General features: G+C 35.1%; 1 protein-coding gene across 17 annotated transcripts in view; it reads right to left on the reverse strand.

Annotated features, from left to right (window-relative positions):
• The window catches only part of RBFOX1 (RNA binding fox-1 homolog 1), an 814571-nt gene that overhangs the window by 559366 nt on the left and 233125 nt on the right, over positions 1 to 22080 (reverse strand). For 12 of the 17 annotated variants that reach the window (XM_035339110.1, XM_035339109.1, XM_035339108.1 and 9 more), the window contains one exon: positions 15664 to 15711. The exons of 2 other annotated variants lie outside the window; for them this stretch is intronic. In XM_035339110.1, coding sequence (XP_035195001.1) covers positions 15664 to 15711 — 48 coding nt within the window. Of the gene's footprint in view, positions 1 to 3056; positions 3084 to 15663; positions 15718 to 22080 lie in introns of those variants that run through there. 3 more of the 17 variants (XM_035339120.1, XM_035339125.1, XM_035339124.1) reach the window with 3 other exon arrangements.

Raw genomic sequence — 22080 nt, forward strand, 5'->3', positions numbered from 1 at the left:
ATATGTTGGTGAATAAATGCCTGGCTAAATAGCCAGGACCAGCAATGTGCCCTACAGGCCACAGAAGTCAGAATTTAATCAACTGGATAGAAAATACAAGTTAATAGTAGTGGGTCTCTGGTTTATCCCCAGGAGTACTACGTTGGAGCTTTATAGCAAGAGAATCCACTGCTAATTTCACTGTCCCTTATATCATTGCCAACCATTGCATTAGCCTACTCCTTAAGGACATATTTGCTAATGTTTTTCTCACAAATATTGTAACGTCTACCTTTAATGGAAGCCTGAGTTATTCGGCAATCATACAAACACACCAGTCAATATGCAAAAACAAACAAACAACTCCCTGAAGTATTATAGGCAATAAACTGCTCAGATAATTATGCTTAAACATGACAATCATATTACGGTGGAAAACAAATTTCATCAAAAAAACTTCCTTTAGGAATCGTGGGCTTTGCAGTGTAGTTTTAAGATCAGTAATATATTCATGTATTGTGAAAAAAAAAATAATAGAATTGGTTTTCAGAAGAGTTTCAATCATGACTGTTACAAAACTAATCTCAAAAACGTCACCCTACAAAAAATCACCTACTAATCACCAAATACTTCAGTCTAGTTTCATATTATATCGTTCATATAATTCTCTTTGCTTGTTCTGGACAGAAATTAATAAGTAAAAAGAAAACCTTCAATACGATGCACAATTCCTGCCCTGGTCATCTCCCTCCAATAAAATTATCTAACTCAAATAATGCCTAAAAGACAACAAGAGTTTGGGAAGGAGAGGAGCGGGTGAAAGAATGAAAAGGGTGCCCAGAGGTTTGTGTTGCGTTCACATCACTTGGAAGCTTAAAGTGCTCTCACTTTAGGCTGCAGTGTACAAAAACAGTGCTTTTGAAATTTCCAGGTGTCAGCCTGAAAACTAAATTGCATTTTCTAATGTCTTAAATTAATTCAGTTTCTTCATTCTTGGGTCTTGTGTGATGCATAGACACAAAGAGCAGTCACTTCAACATATATGGATTTTATCCAAGCTGTAAACACAAAACTATAGTTCTAGCTATCTTTACTGTAGCACAGTGATCTGCTCACTGGAATGTTTAAAGTGTCTGAATATTCAACAAACAGCAGCACAGAATTAAGTAGGAAGTGAAAGACTGGCTTGTGAGAAGCCATTTTAAAAATCTGGTTATGCAAAATACTAACAGAAAAAAATATACGAGGGGGAGTGATAGTGTACCAAATTATAAAATAATACCCAGAGTCAGAAGGGTAAAACATTTTGGGGTTCTATCAGATCTAAAACAAGTAAAATAAATATACAGATGAGCTGTAGTAACTGCATGATAATAGAGATTCTTAACCACTGCTTCTGTCGAGGATAAGAAAGCCTTAAAATATTTTAGAAGTTGTTATGAAATTAATTTGTTGTGGGAGAAAAAAAGAAAAAAAAAAAAAGTCTCTTAAAAATGGATTTGTTTACGAAGTGAATGCATTATTTTTTAGTTTTTGCCTATACTGCCATCTTCTGGTTGTGTAAGCTATTTCATCCATGATATGTCAAAACTGGTCAACAGTTAAATCTAAACCAGACCAAGACTTAGCAGAATGCATACTTGTATTAATAAAAGATACTGAAGAGATTTTAGTATATATATATAAGATACTATTCTGAAGTAAAGACAAAAAACAATTAGAGAAGAACATTCAAATCCAATAAACTATGGCTAAAAATTCCATGTAGTCTATACTCATGTCTTCCTTGTGATTTTTTAATAGTTTAAACCAATGTAATTTTTAAGGATTGAAAAATAATTTAGGATTAGGCACATTATATGGGAAATACACAGAATGGTTATTTCATGAATATATATACTAAAAAATAATTATTTTGAAGTACCTATCCTACAACATTTAAACTACGTGCATATAATAAATCAACTACGTGCTTCACTATGTAGAAACAAAAGGGAATTTTGTTTCTTAAAATGATTATCCAGCATCTTTCTCCAGCTTCTGGAACAAAGACCTACAACTTTCAGTGTTACTAAAACCAACCTGAGTGACATATTAGGTCATGCTCAAAAGTAACAAAGAGACATTTTTGCTAATGGAAGGCTACCTGCTGTTTGTACCAGCAGCCCATCAGTCTAGACCTAAAAGATAAAAAAAAGATGTGATGTACACGGCCCCAGGAAAACTTACAATACATTTGGACAGGTTTTAAACACAGAGGAAAATAAAAGAGGAAAATAAAGTAAGAATACTTTGTGATATTTACAGGAATATTCCTTTTAAAATAAGTATCAAGTTTGGAGCTTTTAAGTTAGTTTTGAAAAAGGCAAGTGTTTGATGTGAGAGAACAACTATAGGGAATGTTTTGAAAGACATTAATAAATTCATTAGCATGCAGAATAACTTGGTCTAGGTTCTGATCCACTTAATTCTTATGTTTCCCTGTGCTGGAGTGCAATTTATCAGTATGCTACTGTTTAGCTTGGACTAAGAAAGCAAATCAGACATGTTTCCAAGTGGAGTTCAGCTTATAGAACCACCAAAATAAAAACTGACATCCTTTGAAAGCCTTTGTACTTCTCACATTCTTAAAAATTGAGCAGAACTTCCCAAAAACCACACTTTTCTGATAACTTTAGGAGCATATATTAAAAGTTTTGGACTAATCTTCGGACATAGTAGCAACAACTAATATTTGCATCTAGTTCAGTTATGACTATAAGCATAGCAGGTGAGACAACATAAGCCTCTGTATGCCATGTTTGCCTAAAATGGAATTAAATGCTTTTCGTTCCATGCTGTAAGATGCAGTCTCACAGGATTCATATCCATTCCCACATCAGTAGCTTAGAGAATATGTACAAGCATTTTGCATCTTCAATGGACACCAAAAGAATTCAAACCAGAAAAAAATCAACCTTGTTAAGCAAACTAGGAACATGTTTTAACGCTATTGAAAAGAATACTCAAGATACAATTGACTTGTCAAGAGAGACAGTGGACAAGACAGAAGATTTTTTTGACCGGTCTTTACCTACCATACCTGTCATCAGAAAGTCAAAAAGTCTATCTTAACTCAGGATATCATTATTTTCCAAATAAATGTTGGAATCTGTTTAACAGAATTAAAATGCTTAACAGAAATAAAATAATAAATTCATATGAGGAAAAACAGGACAAAGAAAATATAGACCAGCAATATGGTAAAGTAATACATAACTTTGGTTGTAAAGATAAAAGATTTTCAGGAGGTAGCAGTAACATTGTTGTAACTCTTATGACTTAAGGCACAAAGAAAGTTTTCCAGGAAAATAAACTAATGAGTTGGTGTACCACGATGTCAGGTAGCACAAAAGATTCTACTTCCCACTGCAGGTTTTGTCATATGTCATTAGCTAACCCATCACCTGTTCAGGAAAAGACCACAGTGAAGTGGTGTGAAATGAACACACTAAACAAATTTGCTGAAATAGATAATTCTCTACTGGATTTCAGATAATCAACATATGAAAAAAAAAAAAATAATGCTCTGTTTCTTGGTTCTCAACCTTTATCAAGTCTATAAAGACATTAACAGAGATCAGATTATTTTTATTGCATTTAATTCAAAAGGTTCACCACTTGCATATTACCATTATCTAGAAAAATATAAATGAACTTATTTTTGTATATTAGTCTTCTGAAAGAAAAAAAAAATAAAATCTTTCATACTTTGAACATCTGAAATCTTCTTTCAGTACTTATACTGTATTTTATGAGACATAACCCCTGAATTTTTTTAAAGCTGTTACACAGTTAGTATGCCATAGTGAGGAGCTTCACTATCACCTCTCCTACCTCTACCTCTACCATACACTAGGTATAGCAGTACTGCGTTGGGTGTCCTATTTCAGTATTCAAGCACTTGAGATAAACTGCAGAATCCTTTTTTTTTTTTTTTTTTTTTCTGACCTTGATCTACAGCAAAACATTTTCAGCTGAACTGTGCAAAACTGCTATAATTACTTTAGTCATATCTGGACTTCACATAATTTATATATAAAGCATGAAGGCTCTGTATCACACATCATGCAGTAAAACAATAAAACATACACGTTTAAGAAAATTGAAAGAAATCATTACACTTTACTTCTTAAATAAAAATCATCAACAATATTTCAAAGACAACAAGAGCATGCACACACATCCAAATTTCCAAATGAAGACATACATTTAAGTGGTCTTATAATAATAGACTTTATCAGAAGATAGTACATTCTGCATCAATATTGAAGAAGTCAGTTCTAAGATAACTGAATTAGGGAAGTTTTGACCAAACTGCCCACTATCAGTCTATAGTCTAGGCAGCTGTAAAAAGCAATTTACTGCTACAGAGAAAAGATTTACCTGGGAAGAGATCCAATATTAAAAAAAAAAAAAAAAAAAAAAAAAAAAAAAAAAAAGACAAAGAATCAATGAGAAATGAATTGGATTACTGAATAGAAGCTTATTATTGAGTGTGTTCAAGCTACTGGGAAAGTAATAGAGCCAGCAGGTATAAAAAAGGCCTTCCATATGCCTGCTTCCCCTTTTATGATCCAATCATAGCCATCCTGTTAATCAGGTTGGATTACATCCCAGATATTAATTTGGCAAACAAAACGATAGTCTGATCCAGTTTGTCCCTTCAAATATGATGAAAACAGTCTGCCACTGATAATCTTGCCATGCGCACACTCCTGGAAAACCATCTGATCAATTTATGTCTAAACAGTGGTAGAAGTGTAAACTCAAATAAAAATGAATAATAAATAAAAAAATAAATACTCATTAATAGCCTGCAAACTCATCCTCTGCTTCCCAAGGAAGTGCTGAAACATTAACAGTTCAAAGTTACAGACTCCTTGCCCCAATAAGTAAACAAACACTGCATGTATGAACAAAAGATAGCAGGCTTGTAAGCAGTTGGAAGTGTAGCTTTTCACTGGCCATAGGAATCCTATCTCCTATCTTGTTTTCCCCCAGAGCTTTCAGTCTTATTGCATCTCTAAGTTTTATGATTTAGAACTTGCCTGCATCAAGTTCTTCACACAAAGTTTCAAATACCGTTTCCAAGTTCCATATAGTTTCAGTGAAGACAAAGTATACCTTAACATCATAGAGAAGCAGTCTGATAAAATGTTATCTATCAAGCACACTGATTAAATAAGGAGACAACAACTGCAAGCTCCTATATAGCAACATGCTTGTGTGTTTATTTTAACATAAACTCTACTACAAGGACTACAAGAGATTACAAAAAAAACTCTAATTCCTGAAGTGTTGCCTGGAGAAATATGTAACCTCTATACTTCCAGCTCACCAGTAAGCCTCTTTAAGGATACTTCATGAAAATACAATGCCTATTTCAAATACCTCTGCAGTCAACAGTGCTTCTTTCTTACTGCAAGTAAAATTAAAGTGCAGTATAGAAGCATTTATATGGCTAAGCACAGACGGATGGTCATATGCTTTCTTCCTGAAAAAAATAAAGTTTTTAATGCTTTTAGACATTTAAAGTGTGTCTGCTTCCAAGAACTGAGGTTTCTGTATGGAAAATAAACATTTGTAAGTCCTCTGTATTTCAGACAACACATTCCATATTGACTATCTAGATGTAAAGGGCCAAGAAAAAATACTATAATGGCTCCTCAGTCCCTGTGTTTTTTCTCTTAGGAATAGCATTTTCCAATATTTTGAAGAAACAATATAACTTGTTTATTTATTAATTTTACCTTTTAGAGAACTGAAAAAGACAAGTTAGCAAGTATTCAATTAGTGCTGTTCTGGTAAGTTTAATCAGCTAATGTGCAATCTGTGTATCACTTAATATATTAAATGCTGTCCTGCAATTTTAAAGAAAGAAAATTAGAATGCATTGCCTAGAACTTGGGAATAGAAAATTAATGGAATGTAACTCTGTACCTCAGTTTAATGAAACAACATCTGCAAGCTTACTTGTCTAATAAAAAAGCATATCGAAAAGCCTGATGCATAATAGAAGTAAGAAAAGTATTATCTATATTTTTGAAATGTTACCATCTGGGGGCTTTATGCAAGAATAAATACTCTTACTGGTTGGATAAATTCACTGATTTTCTGTGAATGCAAACACTGTAAGTGGCTTCTCTCAGTGGCCTCATTATATAAAGTCCTCTTAGGAGTTAGTCTGCAGCCTATTTCTGCTCCATATCCCAGCAAACACTGACCTAGTCCATTTATTGTCATCATGACTGGATTCCACCTTCCTTAATGTACCGATCAAAACAAGCACAAGCACTTTGTTTCAAAACAAGCACATTCTGAACAATAATATGTGAGGCTAATAATGACAGCTTGAAACATATCCTTCTGTTGAATGCCCAGCACTTTAAGACTCAGGTTAATTCTTTAGGGATATAAAAACCACAGGTAGGAGCAATTCTATAAACCTTTTTCCTGCGCTCTTTGCCCTCTCGCAAAACTGCCCTTAGGTTTAATTTTTCTTTTTTAAGAGTTTATCCAGTTAAAATGTTAAAGCATTGCATCAAAACTACTGACATCCTATGAGATGTTCAACAAAAACTGAAGTTCCAGATTGCTAAAATACGTAATGACACATGGTTAGATTGCTAAAATACGTAATGACACATGGTTCAGCTCAAACAGATGAAGCAAAAACTTGTATTATTTAAATAAAATTAGTCTATAATTTTAATTTCCCCATTCTTGAAATTCTAATCTTTATTCCATGAGCAAAATTCAACACAGGAGTTAAAAAGATGTCAAAACAGCTACTGGTTGCAAGTAAAGCTGTGCTCAACTTCTATGCTGGAAAGCCTCTGTCTACAAAAATAGGCCTGGCTCCTAGCAAGAAGCTGAATATCACTTCAGGTGCTAGTGACTTGATTACATTCAATGGTAAAACCTCTCCATGCTTCCATGAGATGGTGTACAACTCCAAATGCAGACTCACAAGCACACACGCTGAGGAAATACCTCACTTTGTCTTCAGCCTCTGCTAGCTACTGAAATACAGACTTTTTAAACAGTTGGTTAGCACATAATTTCTAGTTACTTTGTATGAAATGTATGTATTCCTTACTGTAAATACAGGCTTCTCTAACATCCATGTTTTCTGTTAATGTCACTTTGAATTCTTAAGTAAATGAAAAGGCATTAGGAAAGATTACCTCTAACAACACTGGCACCACTTCCAATAAATACCATTATCATCTCATTTTCAATTCAAAATTACTTTCATTTTGTTATACTTCTCAAGAATGAAGTCCCACCTCACCTCCTTTAACAAGACAAGATTAGAAGTTACCATGTACCTTTTTGCAGAAAGCTAACCAGGCAGATTCTGAATTTAGCAGTGCAGCAGGATTGCTGAGGTGCTAGCTCATGCACTAAGCAGCAACCTCCCAAATTGGGCCTACATAGCAAAGATGTTTTATCTGCCTGGCTTCCTAAAAAGTATTATTTGCATTCTTTCGAGGCAAGCAAAAAATTATACACATTGATGTTACAAATGCTAACATTATTTAATGCAGTCAGTGTTTTGAACAGTCTTCACAATAATCACAAGACACTGCCTATCCAACAGAGTGATTGCTGTTTATAACTGAGAAAGGTTAACACCTTGGAATTAGATGATCATTGAGGTCCCTTCCAACCCAAGCCATTCTATGATTCTATGATATGATCCTTCATGGGCTGCAGAACAGATATCTGCTCTGATATGGTCCTCCATGGGCTGCAGGGGAATAGCCTCCTTCACCATGGGCCTCTCCATAGGCTTCAGGGGAATTTGCTGTGGTGCCTGGAGCACTTCCTACCCCCGCCTTTCTCTTTCACCGACCTTGATGTCTGCAGGGTTATTTCTCTCATTTTCTCACTCCTCTCTCTCACAGCTGTTCTAACACTTTCTTAGGTATGCTAATGCAGAGGCTCAACCAGTATCATCCATTGGCTTAGCTTTGGCAGGTGGCAGGTCCCTCCCGGAACTGACAGGAACTGGCTGTGTCCAGCATGAGGGCAACTCCTGTTCCCTTCTCACAGATGCCACCCCTGCAGCCCTGCATGAGTGTCCCGTATGTGCCTGCACTAGTGACCTTCTATATCAACCAAAGAGGAGGAAGGGAATGTCTCTGTTCAAGTGAGTCCTCCAAATAAACGCTTTTGAAGGCAGCGCCTTGCCTGGGGCACCCCGTGTGACCAGCGGTGTCAATGGACAGTGTGTCTGTGTGTCTCTGGGATCCCTGCTCAGCTTTGCTACAGGTTGAACCTGCAAAGGGGAAAGTGGTGGCGACATCCCCCAGTGTGGGCAGAGACCCTGGGTCCCCAGGCATGGACCCAGCAGCTGGGCAGGAGCAGCCCTGGGCTGGAGCGGCTGGAGGAGGCAGCCACACACTTATGTCACTTAACATAATAATTTAATGATTTAGAAAAATACCTTCAAAATGAAGATTTGAAGAACATACTTTCCTAATAGAATTATAAAGTTAATGTGTGCAATAGTAATCATGTTTGTAGGTAGTAGTATGGACATAGAAATTGTAATGGTTAAAGATGGAACACATTGGCAAAAGGCAAATTGTACTTTTTTTTTTTTTTGTAATCTGCTCTAACATGTATTCTAGCATAATATACTAGCATAATATACTATACATGTTCCTTATGTGTATTCAGCATGAGTAAAACTCATACAGCTGAACAAATTGGCACTTCAGTGGGAGGTCAAATTATTGTTTTGGCACTTCCACCAAGCCTGTCATTTCAATTCCATTTTATCAAATTACAGATTGCTTGATGCAGTTGGATTAAGGGAGAGATAGACACACACACACAAGCAATTGTCATCACTTCAGTTGTGAAATTCTGTAATTGCATGTCAGTAACAGGAAGAACAAGGGAACAGTAATAGAACTGAATGATCATTCAAATACTGTGAAACTTTTCAACAAGACTTTGAACTACAACAATCCAGCCAGGAAATAGACTGGATTTCTGAGCATTTCCCCTCTTTGTAATTGCCAGTATTTCTTAGGCTGACTTGTGTTGTGTGTTAGATTATATGGCAAATTTCTGCTATATATTTTTCTTTAAGTAATCCTTTTACTTGTGAAGAACATAAACTAAGACAAGGAAATTGAAGACCCTTCCATTTTAAAGACATGATTAAAAGTAGTGTGAATAATAATAAATGATACCTATGCAACTATGGGCTTGATTCAACAGAGTTTCTGTATTTTAGAATATCTGGAGTACAAAAAATCTTGAATTAAAATTATTGTGGAGAAGGCAGTCATGGTTTTCAAGCAACTTTTCTGCCAAAAATAACCCTGAGATTTTCTTCCTCTCTTTCAGAAGTTTTGAAAAATTCCACCTCTGTGGTAAGGAAGACTCTAGAAACATCACACAAATCCAATTTAAGAGAGCTGAAATCGTAGTGGGAACTTCTGGCATACAGTGACAGGTAGGTATTATCTGAATAGCTTGTTATTCACTTGTTTCTGAGTTTTATGTTCAATCCCGTATATTCGGTGTCCTGTCATATGATAGTTCAATAATACTCCTATTTGTACATCAATTAATGAGGCAGAAGAAATGGGAATCATTTATTTGTTCACTCTAGTAAACAAGGGGAGGCCCATTACTGTTCATAACTTCCTTAAGAGTCTTAATTCCTCAGAATCTACATCCTACCACAATTTATGGAACATAATCATCTAACAGAACAAAAAATACTTATGTAGAACATTTCTATACCAATACATTACAGTTTGCAAGCTTCCCTCATCAAAAAAATAATTCCTTTTAATGTGAGGAAAATGCATCCCAGTCTCCAAAGATTGCACGATGCTTTCATAAGGTAACAGAAATGACACTTACTCCATATTATTCACTGACAGGGAGCTCCTGAACAGCAGAAAAAGGGTTTACAATGAAAGGAAACACTATACAAATATATTCACGTCTTATATGTCTGCAGTTGAGTCTGTCTGTCCATGATGTTTCTAACCATCTCTTTCTTATTTGACACCCTTATTAATTCCTTCCCACAGTAACCTAAAAAGCGGTGTTGAGGAAATCGGACAAAATTTCTTCCTACTACTAAAACAAAGTTTTCCCTTAAACTTATATGGAATATTTGATCATTATAAATTGAAAAAGTAAATAAAATATTGCAAGAAGCCATAGGATATACTGAGCAAGGTGTATTTGTAAGTCTGTTTTCCTCCTCATTTTGTCTCAGACTCACATTGTAACCTTGCCTATGCCTTCCTCTTCATATTTCTATTTCTCCATCTTTAACTTGAGCAATATAAGTGCAAGTACTTTCCTCACAGGTGTTTTCAAATTGTTTGCAAAATTCTTGGAAATCCTCTGATAGAAGACATTAAAATAATTATGAAGTCATTTCGACAGCAGGCATAGAAGAGGAAAAGTATTACTGTCTATACCATATCCCACATAAGGTAATAAGGAGTTATGAAACATGTCACTACAGGGAAATTTTCTAACTTACTGACCTATCATGTTATTGACCTAATGCATACCCATAAAGTCTATTGCTCTCATAAAGCCTCTGCACTCTGAGCTCAAAAGTGGTAAATTCTGAAGTCAAGATGTATCTCAAAAATGTTCTCTCCATGAAATTCTGAAGAACAGAAAATGGAGCAGGATATCCTGAGTGACCTTGAGCCACCAAGCTAATAACATAGCTGCTAGTTAATGGTCAGCATTTACTTGCCTGCAAGGAATACTGAAGAGACTGCCATTGCACATTACAGCAAAAGTGACTCTATTACAAAAGAGCATGCTGAAATCAAACAAAAATGAAGAAACCAAAGCTGAAGAATAAGACATTCCTGGCATAGTGAAACTCAGCTGCCACAAAATTATCCAGCACAGAAAGACCATTATAAGTTAACTTTCCAGTCAGTTTTCAGTGGCTCAAACAGTTTTCCATTTCAGAAGAAAACAAGAGAGGGTGGTGAAGAAGCAAGGGGAAGGTAACTTCATAGCAGAGTGTTGATTTTGCAGTGCTGACATGAATTTATTAGATGATATAACAACAACTGCAGATGAAAACAAAGTATTCCATTGTGTTCTGTTCAGGCTTCAAGGTTTATTTCCAGGTTTTTGTGGCTTTTTGTTTGTTTGTTTTGTAATTCTGAAGACTCCTATTCAATGCCAGTCCCATATAGCAATTCTTTTTAATATGTTTAAGACCAAATAGAGATGCAGACTGAGAATAAATAAAAGATGCAGAAAATATACTTGGGGCAAGTTTTTCAGCTCTTGAGAAGTGATTAAGCTGGTGTAAGAGCAAACAAAAAAATACAGCTTTACATATTAGCAGTCTTCCTAAAGTGGACACCGAGGCTAGACTTTCCTTATAACAAAAGGAAGAGAAGATCTCAAAGGAATCCACATGGCTGTCTATTTTGGCAAAAAGGTCAATATCCTTATTAATTCCCTCAACAACAACCACATATTTTGCCCCCAACACACAGTTATTGGGTAAAAATATGGTATATGTATGGGCAAAAACAACAAATGAACAACATCACTTGATCATCCATCAAAGACTGAAACCTCATGCTGGAAAACATCACAGGTTTTGAAATTATGACTCCAATTCCTTAAACATGAGACTAGCTTCAGATATCAATTGTTTTTCACGAAGTCACACTTCACATGTTTTTAACAAGCTTCTTTCCTGTGAAATTTTAAATGCATGCTGCTTTTAACAGCAAAGCTGACATTTGCAGAATGACATGCTTAGTTTTAAACATCTAATATTGGTTGTTCAGAAAGAAGGTATGAAAGCTAAACAAAAAAGGGTTAGGTGTGACAAACACAGAAAAGAAGAGTGGAACATAAAATCATACATACACTGGGCCCACTGCTGGCTGTGGTAAACACAGGTTAGTAATGCCTAATGATATAGGTCAGTTACAACAGACTGTTGATTACTTGTCAGCTGTTTTGACATTCCCAAACAGATTCTCAAACCTGAAGGCTTTCATCCTTGCAGAAAAAAAATCTTAAATAAAATGCTCAGTGGAAGTAACAAGAGAGGGATACACAGATCATAGGGATAAAGTGGTTAAGAAAATTAAATGCCATTTTGACACTTACAGAATAATAGATTCCAAAATAATAACTACTTTTACAAAATGTAAGTTTGCCTACAGGCAAAGTTTTAGCAATGGCTTCATAAATTTCTACTTCAAAAAGTAGAGATTAAGAAGCTTCAGGTAGAAAGTTTGTAAGAAAAGGAAGGGACCTTGCAGACATATTTTGTTGTTAGCTATGAACATTTTTCATTAATTACTAATGATATAGTTCATTAGTAATATATTTCATTATGAAAGAGCCAGATTATGAAATTATAATGAGGCATCTCTTAACTGCAGTAGTTTGTCTTGATTTCAATGTCAATAGAATAAAAATATTTATTTACAATGTTTCGGGTTCTATGAATTACATTAAACCGCAAATTTATGCTTTCAATAAACATGAAACAATTATTATTAAATAAAATTAATGTATCTTTATTTGATGATCACAGAATGGGTTATTGGTAATCTATACCCTTGGACTGAAAAGTGAATCTGCCTCTTAAGCTCAGCAGAAGCTTCAGTTTTGAGACCAAACACACAGAAAACATGAAAAATGCCATGTAGCGATAATATATAATTATTACATTTCTGTTCTTTCAAAATGTTCCAACAAACTAAGAAAAAGAGGAAGATAAACTAGACAATTCTCCACGTAAATTGTAGTTTCTGCATTTGCAAGCTAGAACACTGAGCAGGTTATTGGTTTTTGATAGGAACTGTATTTTTAGCAAGTCAAAAAGCAAGCCAATGCCCTAAACTTAGCACATGTCACGTACTTTTTTTATTACTTCAGCGATTACTGAGGCAAGGTCACTTAAGAGCCTGCAGTACTGAAGGCATGTGTCTGTGCGCATCAGTATTTAGAGTCACAGGGATGAGAAAGTCATAGCACTCAGCACTGTAATGTTGATAATCTCCAGATTTTCAACCTTAGTGATACCTTAAAAGTTAAAGAATCTTCAGGATTCACAGTATGTTTGGAGACCCTCTGACCACCAGCTCATCTTCCCTGCCACTGCTTTTAAGAACAAGAATAGAAAGGGAAGTGATGAAAATAGGCCAGCTAAGCAACAAGGGATAGGGTAACATGGGAATCTCATGCTCTTTGTTTCACTTCAGTTGCCTAGTACTGTGTTGTCATAGAAAAAGGCAGACCACATATTCTGTACTGCAGGATGTGAACAGAGGGGGTAACTGCCTCTTTCTGGGGTCTGACAGCTCAGTTAGTCTCCATGGCCTGAGTCACTGAAGAATGCTAGCTCCTTAGCAGACCACTCAACCAAGGCCAAGTATCATGTATATGACTCCTAGCATTTATACTGAGATAGAAATCATCTTATCTTCAAGCATGGAGAGGGGAAAAATAAAATAAAATAATCTGGCAACTACTAGTGCTAGTGCATCTGCTCTATAAAATGAAAGCTGCAGTTAAAAAAAAGGGGGGGGGGGGGTATAAGTAATAAATTAATGATACTACAGTCCAAAGTTTGTCAGGCTTGTGGTAGCTTTTCCCATTACTGAAGCAATAAAAAGAACCATTTGGTTGTGCAGTTTCAGAAGCTACTACCCACACTAAGTCAGATGCTGGTGTTTAGAAAGTAAGGCCCCAAAGTGTATTTTAGCAGAATATCAAACAGCATGCACTTATATTTAAACACCTAGTTTCATAAAAGCTATTGCTCAGAACCTGAAGTGTAAATGGCCTGAGTTTCACAATAATGAGTACCATCTAATTTTAGAGATTTTAAATTATGTCATGTAGTTGACACTTTCACAATCTCAGTTACTTGCTGACACACAGAGATACACTATCTGGATTTAGTAATCCAGAACTAGATTCCAGCTTCAAGTTTAACGTTTCCAGTAGAAATGCATGAAAACATACACAAATATATGAACCTTCATTCAGCTCACTATATCTCTGCAAAATGCTTGAGAAAATAATGTAACAAACTGCATAAAATATGAGAAGGCATAATTTATCAGCAGTTCAAACTTAATAAAGCCTAACAAAGAAATCTTACATAAAAGCAGGAGAAACTTGGGAATTTCACAAAATAAATAAATAAATAAATAAATAAATAAATAAATAAATAAAATTGAAGTTATCAACAAAGGAAAATAGGGTTTATGGAAGGCATAAATAAGTAAAAGGGAAAAAAATAATATTTTCATTTATTACAATGCATTTAAGAAAAAAAGAAAACAACAAACCTCCCAGTGAACTGAAAAAAACAGTTGGAGTGTAAATAACAAGGAGAATTCCTTAAATTTTATAGTGGACTTCAATAATCAAAGACTAGTAACAGCTGATAGGTATTTAAAACATGACATACATTCTATTTTAATTATATTCTCATTTTATTATCATAATTGAATTCTCAGTGTGTTTTTGTTTAACTCAAAATAATTTCCTCTCTTCATTCCTGAAAATTTTGAAAATCATTGAAATTCTGAGGAATTTCCATCACATAACAAAGCAAATGAATCTTGCTTTCCTGCAGTAACTTCAACATCATTTTATGTCAGACTTGAATAACAGTATTTTATAAAACGTGTGCTATCATGAACAATTCAAATGCATCTGGGATTACAATTAATAAAATTTCATTTTTACATCAAAAAGAACTTGATTATCATTACGGAAATGAGAAGTCACTGAATAATTATGGAAAGATTCAGAAGCCAAAAGAAGTTCAAAAACAAATAACCTTTGGAAATTTGAGTAGTAGAACATTGATTTTACACATAATAGCACAGTTAACATAATGTTAAATTAAGCATAAAACCCTTCTGTTTCAAAACATAATTTGAGAGTATGAAACTGTTAGTGCTAGAAGGCAGTTTTCCACATCTCTCATTTTTGAGTAGAAATTTATAACACTTCAATTTAAGAATCTAAATCTAAAATGTACTTCTTTTTTTTTTTTTTTTTCAGGTATATTCAAGTATACATGCCATAACGTAGTATAAAAAAAGCTAACAAGGCAAATAACAGAACAGAAGTTTTTATACTCACTAACAATATATCTGGAAATAATATGAGCTTTTTTTTTTCTAGACTACAACCATTTAGAAGGAAATCGATATCAAACGTATTGCTTATCAAGAAAGAGGAAGTAGCCCTTATCTTGCTATTTTAAGAATATTTAACTTGGTATGCTAGCATTATCATGAAAGACTTCATGCAGTAATTTTGCTAATAATTAAATTAAGAATAGGAAGTGCAATTGTCTTTTAGGCCATTCATAGTTTCACAAAAGTAAGGTTATAATTCTCTTCTGAACAAGTAAGTGTATTTCTAATGGAAGCACATTCAATAGAGCAGGGGTGTTTTGCACCATTTGAAGTTAAAATACAAATGCATTAGATAAGGCATTGTTAGGAAACTTTAACACATACATAAAACAACTTAAAATAATTTCAAATGGCTAAATTGAAAGCATAAACCAATCAAAGAAATACTTACTAGACTGGCCTGACATAAATTACATTAAAACAAGCAACTTACTTTTCTGTCCTCAGTTTCTACACAGGAATTGCACTCTGATTTAGTATCCTGAAAAGACAAACAGAGAAGACTATGTCACAAAGCACGTTCTTCAGGTCTGTGAGAATAACTCCGAATGAAGAAAAGGCATCAAAGTCTGAAAATCAGGTTTCTCAACCTATTATATATTACTGTATTATTTTTGTATTCACAGCACCTTTAAAGGTACAATATTTAGTATTACAGCTTTAAGGAACATTTATTAAACTTCATAGGATTGAAAAAACTTTTTTCAATATAGTATAGTTCATAAGACAAAAATAAGATCTCTGTAAAGTGTTTTTTTTTTTCCAATTGCATCTTGACAAAATGTAGTTGTTTACTCTTTTTTTTTTTCTTTTATATTTTATTAGTGATGGTAACAAAATTTTTTAAAGGTAAAGTCATTGACAGCTTAAGAGGATAAATAAATGCTCAAACTTCTGTCTGTTAACTAAAGTGCTAACTAGGACTCTAGAATTAACAGTTTATTATTGTGTTTCCCGGTCTGAAAACTGTTATACATAGTTCGTATTTATACTTATGGACTACTGGATAGGCTGAAGATATTTGTGTCAATCCCCACTGAAAAATACAAGAATACTCAAGCATCTATTTTATATAAATATATATAGTATATACACGCATATAACTTGGACTTCAAGAATCAAACTAATAATCTTAAATCTAATGACAACGAAAACATGTTTCCTTTATTTCTAAGGCATTTTGACCCTCATTAAACAGTCAGGATTTTGCTAGTAGATGAACAGAGAATATGTTCTCTTTTTCTGAGGACATGTAGAGAGAATTGTTATCACAAAAAAAAAATCATATTATATCACCAAAAAAAAATCACAGAATAATCACAAAATAAAGGCATTTCTTTCTTTATTTTATTCCTTTGTACAAGAAGTTATTCCTGAAAATTGAATAAACTATGTATATTTCAAGTCGTTAGATTGTAGACTAGATTAACGTGACCTATTATGTTTCTTCACTTTTCTTGTGATGGTATTCTTGGAAGGTAATTTTGCTTACATACTGCAACTTTGAAGATTTCTGTTAGAAAAAAAAATGGCACAGAGGTCTTTTTTTTTTTTTTTTTTTTTTTTTTTTTAAAAGTCCTTCCTCAGCCTCTTACTGAAGCTAGAACTACTCTAATCAGCTTTTGAATGCCAGAGTTACGTGTTACGTAAATTCCAAACCATAAATTTAAGACTGACAGCTAATAGTAGTTTCCATTGAAAATGAAAACAAATAACAATGCTGTGTTTCCTCAGGACCATGCCTATTCATCTTAAATGAAGGACTGACACTATTTCAACATCAAAGTCTTCTTACTTAAGCCATACATCCATAAAAGATTAAAGAAAGAAAATCATTCAGTTAAGTAAGATTAATCAAGGTTTCCTGAAAAATTATTTTTATTCACAGCAAGATATATTAAAGACATTTTCATTAGGCATATTCTATTCTCTGTCACTTCTCAAGCAACATATTTCCAACAAAATAATCTTTGTTATTCTAGCTAGTTTTATGCATCACATATGAATCAGTTTGTCAGACGTTCCTTACATTCAAAATACCTTTCCTGGGAAACCAGGCTGTATTTGTGGAATGTAATACTCAAAAATTTTCTTTCAGGTGTGGCTTCCTGGCAGCCTGCCATGCTTCTCCCATTTTGCGGGCAAGGAAATACTACCAGCCTACAGGCCAGCTTGGTTGTAATTCCATTTTTATTTTTAAGTGCATGAAGAACAAAGTTCAGCATTTGGAAAGCTTTCTGACGTGGATAAATGAATTTAAACTTTATTACCCCGGCCTTTTCACCTGCTAGCTATGACCCAGATCACCTTTTGGAAATAACGAAACATTCCCCAACATAGTTGTTGGTTAATCAAAAAATGAATTAGATCTTTTAAATTGCCAAGGACAACAGTGGCTCTGTCTTTCATACTAAATTAAATTGACCTAAATTAACTAAACGTGAAATAAAGGAGTTTCTAATTCCAGCTATAGTTATTATGAACACTCAATATGATTGGTGTACCTTGCAGAAGAACTAACAGCATGATCCTTTTTACTGGCTAGAGACTATGTTAATTTGATATTTTGTCATCGTTAACGCCCATTATAAGCATTTTTTAAGAAACAGGTGTTCATAAGCTCTGTTAGGTTTAGGTGGGATGACTTTGGTAGCAGAGGGCTGTGGGGATGGCCCCTGCGAGAGGAGCCCAGCAGCTACCCCATGTCAGAGCAGAGCCGGCTGGCTCCAAAGGAACCTGCCACTGGCCAGAGCTGGGCTGTGAGTAATGCTGGATGGACTTCTCAGAGAACAGACTGAAGAAAGGGAAAGAAAAAAAATACAACTGCTGTGCTACAGCAGCTGGGAGAGAGGGGTGAGGAAAGGTGAGAAAACCAGCCCTGCAGACACCCACAGCCGTGCAGGAGGCAAGGAGGAGGTGCTCCAGGCACATGGCAGAAGTTCCCCTGCAGCCTGTGGAGAGGCCCCTGGTGGAGCAGGCTGTGCCCCTGCAGCCCATGGGTCCCACACGGAGCAGATCTCCATGCTGCAGCCCGTGGAGAAGCCACCGGTGGAGCAGGTGGATGTGGCCTGGAGGAGGCTGCGGCCCATGGAGAGCCCCTGCAGGGGCAGGCCCTGGGCCAGAGATGCAGCCCATGGAGAGGAGCCCACGCAGGAGCAGAGGGTCTGGGGGGGAGCTGCTGCCCGTGGGGGTTTTCCATCACATTTTCTCCCCTATCCTACAGAAGAATGAGACAGCAGTTGTTGCAGTGTTTATCTGCCTACCGATGTTAAACCACCACATAAGCATTTCTTACTCAACGTGAAGCAAAAATGCAGTTTTATGTGGATAAAGCAAACCCCATCTTCCTCCCAGCACAGTTTACCTTACATGACTGCCTACGTCCAGTAAGGCAAAAGGCACAAACTTAGCATGGGGCAGCCCTTCTGAGAACAGCTGAGGGCAACCTAGCTTAGACACTCGGTGCTGCGATAGGAATTGAAGCAATGCGCCTGGAAGTTAGCTGATGCCAGCCATAAGGGAAAGATGTAGGCTGAAGGAGTTTTATCCCTGAACTGTTGCATGACTTTTAGATAATAATTTTGTTTCACAGTGTTTGCTGTTCGATCTAAATATATAGGAAGCATTATTTAAAAATTAACCATAGTGTCATTAGCAATAAAATCTACTTAAGTATGTTTTCAGTAAGTATGTTTCAACAAAACAGCAATATTTGCTTATCTTTGAAATAAAGTGAAGTCATATTAGGGTGACTTCAAGAGACCTGTGTCTTCAAGAGACCTGAAATTACACTTTGGCACAAGGATAAAAACACACACACACAGCTCCACTTATGTTTTGTTTCTGTATTCCAAATATTAATTTTAAAATATTTCCTAAACCATTTTTGACTAAAATGCTTCAGTCATATTATTAGATAACAATCCAGCCTGTAACAACTGCTTAACATATAACACCCTAAAAAGCTCAACTTCCTGAACAGTATCTTTCTTTAATGATGAAACCCTAACAAAACATAGTGTGTATGTTCTGATAAATGACAACAAAGGATATTGACTGGATACCTAAAGAACTAAAGGAGAATTCAGGAATTCTCATGAAAGCAGTGAAAAAAGCAATTTGTCAGAAGTACCTACCTCACAAATTCACAAATTCTATATTTCTAATATCACTGAAAGAAATCAGTGTAGTAGGTGAAGAAGGAACAACAGCAGAGAATCAGTCTCTTCTAAAAGCAGTATTCTGCAAAATTATTAGCTGAATAATAAGCTGTAATTTCCAATAAGTTTATATTCAAAAACAACAGTAGATCGTACTGATAGAGGAGTCCATACACTCATAAAGTACAGTTGTGGCAGGCACAAAATAACAAATTTGCAACATAAAAAAAATGCAACAAAGAACTTCCCACTTCCCGTAGAAGACCACAGTACTGGCAAAAAGGAAACCATCTGGCACAAGCAACACATCCACTGTCTTTCAAAGATTATACAATTTATTGTTGTCACAATTAATTTATCAAGTTTTTACTTGGGTAGTACAGTTGGTTTGTCACACAACTACACACAACATTTTAAGAGCCTGAGCAAGGGAATGGATTCTGGGAAACATGGAATTCAGGTTCCTGAATTATGTTGGACTCATTGGAAAAAAAAAAGTCACTGCTGCAGAAACAAGTTGTTTCATAAAAGCAACTCTTACTGTATGCTTGATATTTCTAGGAAGTCTACAATCAAGTATTTTTTGGAAAAATGCGAACCACCACGTTATTACCCATTGTACCTCATCTCAGAAGTTTTCCTTCAGTGACCTGAGCATTTTGTGTTAGTGATGTGCAAGCATATGTGAGCCTCTAACTGCTCAAGCAAAACAAACCGATTTTTATGAAATGGTTAGTGGTATAATTCTTTAAACCAGTCAAGTAACTGGCTTCAAAAATATTTATGTTTAAATATAAACATTTCAGTATACATCATCTACATCCTTTAAAGAAAAATATACATGGGTAATAAACTTGAAAAAAAAAAATTGAAATGAATCATCTGTTAAATACAGAGTAAGAAGTAAAAAAAAAAAAAAAAAAATCAGAATGTTCTTCTTTGGGAGACATGTGTGCCATTCTCTGTAAGTGCAAAACAACAGTGTTGTCATTTTGATAGGTGTATTGCAAATCTCCCTGCTGTGTGAATTGAGACTAAGCAATACAGTTTTTATAAAGCAAGTGTAAAATCATAGAGAATTGAACACTATTTTAGACACTTTCTTTTACATTCTTTCATGTTAAGGTTAAAAAAACAGCAAAATTTGTTCCTCCTGAAGAATTAGTATTTTAGACAAATTATGTAATAGAATACTTCACAGGATATTTCATGGGAAACATGGAAAGAATTAGTTATAGACATACACTATCATTAAAATAGAAAACTCTCATCCATTTCAGTTTAAACCATCACTTTTTAAAAAAAAAAAAAAAAAAAAAATTGGTGTCACTGCTTAACAGCCAATTAAATTATAATACTATAAACATATTAAGAGCTCTATTTTTGAGTATTGATTTGACAGCACAGAAGGAAATTGCCTGTTTTGCATGTTCTGTTGGGTAGCTGCAAGGAAGCAAAACAGAATCACAGAATCACAGAATTTCTAGGTTGGAAGAGACCTCAAGATCATCGAGTCCAACCTCTAACCTAACACTAACAGTCCCCACTAAACCAAATCCCTAAGCTCTACATCTAAAACAAGGCTTTATGCAGTGTATCAGGAGCAGCAAAGGACAAACACAACTTGAACGAAGAGCCATAAGGGATGCTGCCACGTATGTTTAACAGTAGAATTCCAGTAACTGGGTTGGTGAAACGCTACTCATCTCTGTGTTTGTAGGCACGGAGTTCTGAAAGGTAGCCTTAAAGTGTCCTACCAACATTTAGCAGATTTAGTTCCCTTAGTGACCAACTGGTATTAAATTTTTGGTTGTACTGAGTACTGTAGCTTACCAGAGAGAAAAGTGAGAACAATAGGCACATGTTTTTCAGTGCTTGTTTGGAGACAACAATTGATTTAGGTAACTTGACAGCAAGATATACTGAAAGTGCATATTACAGAATACATCAGATGTGACACCCGTTTCATCCCTGGGAAGGTTCCATTCTCTCATCCCAATTTTACTCTTTTTGATGATTTATATGTTTCAGGAAATGTAAAGTTAAATATACTAGGCCCTTGCGAAATCTCTCTAGCACCTTCATTCTGCATTAGCATTACACAAGCGTTACTGAAAAGAAGTAAAAGGAAAGATCTAGAAAGTAAAAGTAATCATTAGCAACAGCATGACTCTGGATGATATTTTGGTTTTAGGATGCAGTAGAAACCTCCACACAATTATTTTACATGGCTTCTAAAATTATATATTTGTTTACTTCTTGAACAGCAAATAGAAATAGAGAAATCAATGTCCCCAACTAACCACTACTCATGCTCACATAAATAATACTTGTGCATGCCTTTATCATATCATCTTTTATCATACGTTTTTTAGTTTGTTGTCTTCCTGCTATCCAAATCTTCCCACTACTTCTCTATCATAACACTCAAAACAAAACCTTCAAACAAACAAAAGAACAACAAAAACGAGGAAAAAAAAAATGTACAGGTTTAGGAACTTTAGAGAAGTTACTTCAATTGCTTTTTTTTTTCCTCTCTCATTTGAAAGTAATGAAATGCACACAGCAAAGAGAATTTATATGTAACCCACACTGCTCCCACTGCCTGTATCTGAAGGAGTTAAAATGAGACACGAAGTTTTAAAGTACTGCCTGTTGGTTTCGTCTGTAATATCAGGAATGGACAGTAG

Source organism: Oxyura jamaicensis, chromosome 14, assembly GCF_011077185.1.
Source record: "Oxyura jamaicensis isolate SHBP4307 breed ruddy duck chromosome 14, BPBGC_Ojam_1.0, whole genome shotgun sequence".
NCBI lineage: Eukaryota > Metazoa > Chordata > Aves > Anseriformes > Anatidae > Oxyura > Oxyura jamaicensis.